At 45.3% G+C, this 10,000-nt stretch overlaps 1 protein-coding gene across 2 annotated transcripts in view; it reads left to right on the forward strand.

Moving 5' to 3' along the window:
* Positions 1-10,000, forward strand: part of LOC133139312 (immunoglobulin superfamily member 21-like) — a 251,621-nt gene that overhangs the window by 145,351 nt on the left and 96,270 nt on the right. For both annotated transcript variants that reach the window (XM_061258762.1, XM_061258763.1), the window contains exon 3: positions 8,924-9,045. In XM_061258762.1, coding sequence (XP_061114746.1) covers positions 8,924-9,045 — 122 coding nt within the window. The remainder of the gene's footprint in view (positions 1-8,923; positions 9,046-10,000) is intronic.

Genomic DNA, 10,000 nt, shown 5'->3' on the forward strand with positions numbered 1-10,000 from the left:
TGCAGGTTCGTTGTATATTGCAGGGGTGCTCTGGGAGGGAAATTATTCTGGATATTAAACCCCGGTAACAGACCTGTCTCTCAAGTACCGTACCTCCTCATGAATCCCCTATAAACAGGACATAACACTGCAGAGCAATAAAGGTGAACAGGGAGATAGTCTGATTATAATAATGACTTCTCTCACCGAGCACCACAAGTGTAAATCAACTCCTACCCTATCTATATCAGGTATACAATTGGTGTCAAAGTATTAATCATATCTCACCGTGGTGCTGGAATACGTGAAAAGCATGAATACGCGGACACTTTCTGCTTTGGTGTGCGTTTTGTACATTTCGTACTTGTAAGATGATTTGGTAATTATCATTATCTTGATACTCCCATCTCTCTTACGGATTATGGGCACATCTTCAAACGGATGGATGAGTAAAATAGATGCGTAAAAAAAATGAGGGCCGGATTTCTGCTACTGCCTGGCTCTTAGTGTCTGGGGCGACTCCAGGCTCACAATTAACTAATGGAATCGCGACAGCACTGTGTCAATATGCCCATGTCCTTTCTCATTGGCCAATGCCACAATGACCCCATCCTGGAGGTACAGTATGTACCTCTTTCTTGTTATACTCTGTGGAACTGATTTCGTTTTAGACTTTCTCGTTCATTGTTTTTTTTTTTGTTTAACAGTGCCACAGGGCTCTTTGCAGCTGGCTCCATTCTGCTCTTCTTTAGCAGGTCCTGCTGTCTCGCTCAGCGGTAAATACCCCATAAAGCTGTGCCGCTGCACTGTGGTCATTTCATTTGACTGATGGTCAGTGTAACTATTTCTGAGCGCAGCCCTGATGGAGAAGCCCATGAAGCAGGGCCATATTGGTCTGGCCCCGCCGATACAGATCGCCCGCGGGCTAATTTCTCTGGTGGCTTTAGAGCTGTGTGCTTCGAAAACGGGAGACAGAAGTAAAGAAAGAGGACAACTTTTTTTTAAACGGTGACCTGGCTGAGGTCACGGTATACGCCTGATACTCCCCAGTTTACAGCGTACCTGCAACTGCCTCTGCCAGTCACTGGGCGGAGGTGCTGATAAGATGATGAATGCCCGCCTTCTGACCGTCTGGGAAGAAGGCCCTATGTGCATCCATGACTGACGCGAAGCGTCTCTTTTACCTCTCGGATCATTCTCTCTGTCCTGTGTATTCTGTTTTTTAGTTTTAGTATTTATGTGAGGGCAGAATAGAATTAGGTGCTTCCCTAACTGCAGTACCACACATGCAAGGAATGTAATGGGAGCCATAGCTCTTGGAAACAAACATATTTCACGGACAGGCTTCTCACTGCTCTAGTGCACTTACCCTGATCTCTGGCAAGAGCGTTATTCAAGTTCTAATGCTAAGGGGCAGTAGCTAGAGTTAGCTTAAAAGCAAAACAAAGAAGAAATCTCATGTTGCAGGCAATCAGTGCTGCAAAGGATGTTGTGTAGCTTGCTCATGAATTGCTAATATCAGTCAACTTCCAGCATCCTATTAATGTGATTTATGCCTGTGTTTTAACAGTCTGCTTGGTTGCGCAACAATAATTTAACAAAGGAAATCATATATGTCTTACACTCTCATTGGATTTCCATATTATTTCCTTTCTGTCAATCTGTAAAGAGTACATCTTCTACATTGCTGTGGAAAGATTACTGTGGAAAGATAGTACGCCTTAAAGCCAGTGTGGACAATTTCAGCTGTTATAAGTTGTACGTTCTCAAAAATAAAATGTCATGTTCTTGCCCTCTAGACACAAGGCAGAACATTTCCCTCGGTGCTGTAAATACCGTAGAGGTGACAATGTGGGAGACCTGACGTCTGCGCGCGAGGGGCTGCGCTCGTGTCTCGAGTGAAGCGTTCAGGAGCGCGAGCATCTTTTTCGTGCCGAGAGGTTTGTCACGGGGGGGGGGGGATGAGGGGGCCACAAAGCTTGCCATTTCGGGTGTGAAATGGACTAAATGTGTTCTCTGACTCATTGAGTCACAAGGCGGTCTTAACAACGGGCGCTGTGGGAATGTTCTCCGAGATGTGCAGACACGAAGGAGGAGCGTCGGTGTGGGGAACGCGAGGGGCGCTGTTTAGACATCTTTTCCTTAAAAATCCCCTCAAATCTGCGCGCTGGCGAACGAATGTCCTGTTCGAATGCTTTAAAAGGCCTATGTCGGAACGCTGTGGCGCTGGTGCACATTCGCTGTGTTAAAGAATGATATTATCCTATATCCTATATACGATATCCTCAAAGGGTTTATTTTGTTGTTTGAAAGGAAAACCTCTTGAACGGGCGTAATCTCGGCCATGATCCTGGACGGTGTCGCACAGAGGAGCGCAATAAGGTGTGCCGATCCGTTTCAGGATTTTGTGCCAACTTCTGCTCTGCATAATTACTTAATTAGCTCAATCATATCGATCACATGACATTTGTATTTGATTAGCATCTCAGCGTCGGCTACAGCCACAGACTTCAAGTGTATCCTTAGGATTTTACTGAAGTCAAGTACAAGAGTGACCCGGCATAGTTTATAGAGCTGTCGGAAAACTAGAACTAAGGTGATTGGTTGGAATGGGCCGGTCTGTAGCGTAGTGGTTACGCAACTGGAACACGCAAGGTCGGTGGTTCGATCCCCGGTGTAGCCACAAGAAGATTTGCGGAGCCGTTGGGCCTTTGAGCAAGGCCCTTAACCCTGCATTCCTCCAGGGGGGATTGCCTAATCAACTGTACGTCGCACTGGATAAGAGCGTCTGCCAAATGCCAGTAATGTAATGTAATGTACTGCCTGAGCCGAAGTTTCCCTGAGCAAGACACCTAACCCCCAAATGCTCCTGACGAGCTGGTCGGCGCCTTGCATGGCAGCCAATCGCCATTGGTGTGTGAGTGTGTGTATGAATGGGTGAATGAGAAACATCAATTGTACAGTGCTTTGGATAAAGGCGCCATATAAATGCCAACCATTTACCATTTAATGTAATGTAATGTAATGTAATGGAGTAGCAGGATTCAGCTCCTTCATCCCAGTTTCCCGTGACGGTAGCGTGTGGGTGACTGAGGTGCTCACCAGTGCGTGTCTCGTCTCTAACGGTATCTGCAGATTGCTGAGATTGTCTTGTGTGCGATACTTGTGTCTGTACGATATACTCCTGCTTCCAAAAGCACCGAAGCAACTTATTTCTTTCCCCCCAGACAGGAACTGTGCTTAACGACGGCAAATTCATCTACCCACCCCCCTCCCCTTCACAAACAAAAATAATACTTCCTTCTTATTGGATTGCATACAGCGTTGTCAGCCGTGTTGCATTCCCTCAAAGACCACTGTCATTCTGCGCTAGGAGTCAGATCCATCTTAATTAAGAGGTAGAGTCATTAAGAAAGGTACGGTCGATGATTAAGGTAAGTACACGCACAGCGGAGTAGAATTGGCCAAAAGACCCAACTATGGACTATCACAGGGGGAATATTTTACCGTCTATGAACAGAACTAGGCACAGTTGTGGATCCAGATGGGTAATTTGTCATTTTAATTACAGTGAACCCAAATTCCCCCTTGCGCAAAAGTAAGTGGGTAAATAAATAAATACATCTGGATCTACCCAAGAGACGTGTTCAACCGTGTTAGGGAAGTTTAGTTTTCCTGGGTTCCTTATCATAACACTAACATTATTTCCTGACTCCTACAATTTATAGGCTTGATACAGAGCTAGATACTATTTAGCTTTTAGGCAAACTAAGCAGTAGGTACACTTTAGTAGTAGGAAAAGGCGAACATTGCTGGGCTGAATGGCCAGTTGTCATGATGTAGAGATGTTGTGTTTTTTGTTGACCAGTTGTCGCCAGAGAGAGATATTACTCTCCTCCAAATACGAGTGCTTTAGTGAACGTCTGTGTCTTCCTGTAGGACACGATGTCGACAGTTCAGGAGGCAAAACCGAAATTGTTTAAAAAAAAAAAAAAAGAAAGTAAAATGAATAATTTAAAAGGGGACCGGCGGCAGGAAGGGGAGCTTTCGCCGTGCCCTCTGATCCGTGAGAAACGGCTTATCCCAGGAAAGTTCCGGAAAAGGGACTAATCCGCTGTCGCGGGGAACCGCGGGTGCCGTTCGCAGGCAAAGGTTTCGCCGAGCGCACATTTCAGACTAAGCGTGTTCTCATCCCGAGATAGCCGGAGCGGGATAACCGGGACTCAGTGTCACCGACATCATCTTCTGAACCGCACTGAAAGATGAGCCGGAGGAGCTTAAACAGCCTTACGTTTACGTCCGCAATAAGAGTGCTCTGTGGCGCAGTTTGCAAGATATTACGGGGGGGAGTACACGTGTATTAATAGCACTCTATCCTCGCAGATACTCTTCTCTGCTCCCATTGTGTTTTGCTTGTTTATGAATAAAACATGCCAATCAAACATCGCTCGGAAATGAACACGATATTTGAGCTGATAATTAAAGGAAGGGTTGCGATGTGTTATGTGGTTATATTTGTTAGGATGCGTTATCTACCCATGTGTGAGGTTTCTTGCCCTTCTAGATCAACACTGTTTTATGTACTTAGTCTTACAGTATAGGATTGTTTGAATACTAAATGGGATACCAGGACTGGTATATTCATGTGTGGCATGTCAAGGGCGGCCTGTAGCATAGTGGTTAAGGTAAATGACTGGGACAGGCAAGGTTGGGGGTTCAAATCCCAGTGTAGCCACAATAAGATCCGCACAGCCGTTGGGCCCTTGAGCAAGGCCCTTAACCCTGCATTGCTCCAGGGGAGGATTGTCTCCTGCTTAGTCTAAGCAACTGTACGTTGCTCTGGATACGAGCATCTGCCAAATGCCAATAATGTATGTAATGTAAAAGGTTTGGTTAACACTTCATTTGAAGGCTCCTGCATAAGAGCCATAGATCTCCTTCATAAGCACTACATAGCACATTCGTATGCACTACATAAGCATTTGTAAGCACTTATGTCAATGGCCTTCAGTGTCAGTGCTTGTCAGGTCACTTGGTATGTCATGGTACCAATATTAACATAATGCACCATATGCTTATTTAAGGTTATTGACATACTACGTGCTTATGAAGGAGTTATATTGCTCCAAGTGTCTGTTTCATCAGCCTTTGACTAAGCCTGGGAAGTCAAGTTTATAAGCGCTGGCATGATGTTCAGTTTTGAGCCAGAGATTGTGCAGAAGCCGATGTGGCTTCTCTGCCAAGTGTGAGAGAGAGAGTGACGTAACCTGTCCCTGATTCGTCCACAAAGTTCTGCTGTACTGCTTCTCCGAATAACACAATAGCTTGACGAAAATCGGCACATGGGGAGGCATTAGATGGAGAAAAAACTGTGACTACTGATTTTTTTGTGGGGAAAAAAATGATTGACTTTGTATTTTGACCGCAATCGTTCCCTTCACCTTACTTCAAAAACGGGTCGGAATGACCTATGCTGGAGCCAACCGCAGTGGCGCTAGAGAGCACCGTCTCTCCGCACGACCAGGGAACGAGCTTTGGGAGACGCGGTTCTGCCTGCTTGGCCGGTCCCCGCGGTGGCTGGCAGCCCGACGAGGCGAAGCGCAGTTTTCCTTCGTATCGCCAGGGGAGAGGAGTGTTCCTGTCTGCCAAGATGGCAGCCTCTTATCCCACCCCGGCCGATCAATCAAACACCCGCGCGTCTGCCCGCCGGGCTGCGCGTCGCGCCTCTCCCGCTGAATCATATCTCCGCCAGGCCGCCGCCGAGACAAACGCCGTGATAAGAAGTGGCGGGTGATATCACGCTTCAGAGCCGCGGAAAAGTGCGCGGAGAAATACGACCGGGGCCTTCCGAAACAGGGGCTAAACAGGGGTAACGGCACGAGAAACAAAATAAGAGTGATCCTCCCTGATCCGCGGATTCAGTAAAACGGCCAGACCGCGTCCGTGCGGCTGGGGGGACCGCTCCTCGGAGTTGTCTTGTCCGTCCTTCTCGTCGCCTTTTGCCTTATCTCCCACATTGCTTTTCAGACGGCTCTATGGTATATTATGCTCCTGCGAATAGCCGTCCCCAGTTTTCGACTCTAAAGGGAAACATTTCTCCCGTAGTTTCTTATTTCATGGTCGCGTGACCAAGGTAATTCTGTGGAGTGAAGGCGCTTAGTTGGACTTGAGTGCAGTGTCTCGTACATTATTGGCATTTTGGCAGACGCTCTTATCCAGAGCGACGTACACTTGATTAAACTAAGCAGGAGACAATCCTCCCCTGTAGCAATGTAGGGTTAAGGGCCTTGCTCAAGGGCCCAACGGCTGTGCGGATTAGAACCGCCGACCTTGGTGTCCCAGTCATTTACCTTAACCACTACGCTACAGGCTGCCCTACGTAGGTTGAAGACATCAGACCTGTTTGGCTATTCTCGCCACCTTTTCTCAAGACATCGTCTGTCCAAACATGTAGATGATGTTGGTAGGACCTATTTCCAGTATGCTTCTGCGGAAGTTTGTTTTCATAGGTTGTCCACCATTGCCAATGTACCTATTGAAGACCGCTGGATTTGTCGATGTTAAGGTTAGGTTTGAATCTATTTGGACCAGGCTTCTGATAGAACTCCTCAAATCTCAAGTCATGCTGTAATCCTGCAAAAGTGGTTTTCTAGACTCCATTTTGTAGTGATTTAAAACAAGTGTAGCTGCTCCCTCTATACGAAAGCCTGCCTTTAAGGATTTTCTGAAAGGCCAGTATGCTTTTAGCAGGTAACCTTTTGCCATAGCATTTTCCCCAGAAAGCTTGATGCCTGTTTTTCTAAAGTGCTTCTATGCTCCTGAACTGATTCTTAAAGGAATCACAGGTCACAGTAACTGCCTTGTTTGCTGGTTGCCAGTGGAGTCTGAGAGCAAATTCATGTAACTCACAGAAGTCTAATCCTTGTGCTCATGCCAAACAACCACTTTGCGTGCTCACACAAAGAGACACGACTGCTCATTTGATGACTCCTTTTCTATTACGACTGGGCATTTCAGAGTTTATTGTATTTCTCCTCTGTGCAGTCATTGATCTTAAATGACAAACATTAAAGGAGAACCCTGGTCAAATATTAAAAATTGATGGTATTCGTTATGTGGCTCCGGTATTTTCTTATTCTCTTGAGCCTTTAGAAATGTATCTCAGAAGTCTAGACTTACAGAACAAATCGTAAACGGTTGGAATTTATATAGCGCCTTTATTGAAAGCGCTGTACAATTGAGCCATTCACACACACACCTACACCAATTGCCTGCCATGTGAGGCACTAACTGACTCATCAGGAGCATTTAGGGGTGAGGTGTCTTGCTCATCCAGGGTGGGATTGAACCGCCAACCCTCCCAACTGCCAGATGACTGCTCTTACCACCTGAGCCAATGTCTCACCCCTTGACTCTTAGCTGAAGAAAATCGTGTAAAAAGACCTTTCATGACTTCATCTGTGCCTGTCTGACATCATCAGGTGAAGACATCAATCGTCTCCACCCAAAAGAAACATGGCACAGCAACTAGACATGGAGCTCACAACTTGCAGAAAAATCTACTGGATTGAGTCAATATTTGTTCACAACTTCTACTCACGAATACAGAGCAAGTTTGTGCAAGGAAACAAAAGGTTTTTTTTAAGCCATATTGAAAGGTACTCATGTATCTATGTTTGGTAAGAATTTTACCACTGAACTGAATTGTGCCTTAAGAACTAGAGGTGTTCTACATCTTGAAAACAAAGCATTTTTGGAATTTCTGAAAACAACTCACTCAAAGCAAGAGTAGAAATCATCTTGACCGTGAACTCCAAGTCGTTTTAAATAAGTAATGCTTTGGTTTTTATTTCTTTGGTCAAATTACTTTTTTAATGGATGGTTTGGGCCACCAATACTTTGGTCTTATTTCTTTTAAATAACTTTCTGGTCAAGATGATTTCTACCCTTGCTTTGAGTGAGTTCCAATTCCCCAAAGTAATGTGTTCAATTTGTAAATGTTACATGCGGTGCTATGGATTCAGTGGTTCCCAGCACAAATCACGTTTTAATGGATGGCTGGGGTGACAAATTGTTGCGTAATATTATGAATATTTCCCTTCTGTGAGATGAGCCGTGTGATCCGTTACCTGGTCAGGTGTGCACCACACTACCTGCCCCCTGCCCTATGTCACTGTTTCAGGTGTAGAGCAACATCAAACTTCTTCCTCGGTGCTTGTAATTCTATCAAAACGTCAGGTCCCATTTCATTTTTTTCTTTTGACAATTTTGAAATGACGTTACTTGAAATTGCATGATTTTTCAAAATGTTTTTTTTTTTCAATTTTATCTCGACCTATCCCTCTTGTGTGGCTTGTGTGGCCAACATAACAAAAGCAGCTTTTACGAAAGCCAGTCCGACTCATTCAGCCTTGCCTCTTAGCTTGGAGTGGGTTTTTGTACAGCGGTAATCACAATATTTACAGGTCTCATTGGGAGTCCGGCGGTGATTTCCTAATCCAATCTAGCACCACAGGGGGGAAGCAGGCCCACCAACACTTTCCTACTTCCTCACAATATTAAAAACCCCATTCAAATATTTTCACACTTTTCCAACCAAAAAAAACTAATCTTCTGAATAATAGTGATCATGCTGCCTATCACTCATCATTCTATGTAAAGAAATCCTGGGGCATGGTATGACTTAATTATTTTTAATTAATTAATATATTAATTTAGGGATATTACTACAGTATGTGGGAACTAACATCATATTTCCAGATGTATGGCTGCTTGAGTTGAAAAGTTTAGCAGAGCAAAATTTTGAATACCTCATGCCTGCAATGCATATGTACAAATGGTGATTTAGTTTTCTCTCTCTCTCTCTCTCTCTCTCTCTCTCTCTCTCTCTCTCTCTCTCTCTCTCTCTCTCTCTCTCTCTCTCTCTCTCTCTCTCTCTCTACAGGTTACGGATGGGGGCACCATTAAGCAGAAGATCTTCACCTACGACGCCATGTTCAACACCAATTACTCTCACATGGAGGACTACCGAAGACGTGAAGACCTTGTTTACCAGTCCACTGTCCGGTAAGCCTCCCTGCTCCAGCTAGCTGCTAGGCTTTGTAACTGCTGGTAGCTGTTGACCAGGTCAGACCAGCTCCCAGCTTGACATGATTTAGCTGCTTGACCAGTTCAGACCAGCTCCCAGCTCAGACATGGTTTAGCTGGTTGACCAGTTCAGACCAGCTCCCAGCTTGACATGGTTTAGCTGGTTGACCAGTTCAGACCAGCTCCCAGCTTGACATGGTTTAGCTGATTGACCAGTTCAGACCAGCTCCCAGCTTGACATGATTTAGCTGGTTGACCAGTTCAGACCAGCTCCCAGCTCAGGCATGGTTTAGCTTGAAACAGCTGGTAGCAGCCCAGCTCAGGCAAGCTACCAACACTAGCTGGTTGACCAGCTCATACCCAGCTACAGCAGATTCATGACCATCTTGGACATGCTGGTTGACCAGTTCATTCCCAGCTAGACCAGCTTATGAACAGCTTGACCAGCTCACTTTTCAAGTACTGATGCCAAACAGGCTCAGTTCCACATTTCTGTATCATTTTGTCCATATGTCTGTATGCTAATTGCTTATGAAGACCGGTAGCATGCGAACATCTGGCCAAGTTCACAGGGGCCCACTGTATGAAGTGGGATTGATGAGGAAGAAAGAGATGCCCACGCCTGGTATGATACGCTTCAAAAATAGGGCAATGGTGCCAACGCTATTAAAGCTGGCACCATTAAATTGGCACCATTACGTTTGTTTCTGAAGCATGTAATGCAGTCTTTCTGCTGATTGTACCAGAGGGTTTGACTCATTCTGCCCTTCAGTTCCACTCCCTGTCTGCCTCACCATTATAGTCACCTGGATAAGGCAGAGATTCTATAAAATAAAAAATAAATGTGTTATTTAGCTGACGCTTTTATCCAAAGCGACTTACAGTTGATTTGACTGAGCAAGGGACATTACATTACATTAGTGGCATTTGGCAG

The sequence above is a fragment of the Conger conger genome, chromosome 10 (genome assembly GCF_963514075.1).
Source record: "Conger conger chromosome 10, fConCon1.1, whole genome shotgun sequence".
NCBI lineage: Eukaryota > Metazoa > Chordata > Actinopteri > Anguilliformes > Congridae > Conger > Conger conger.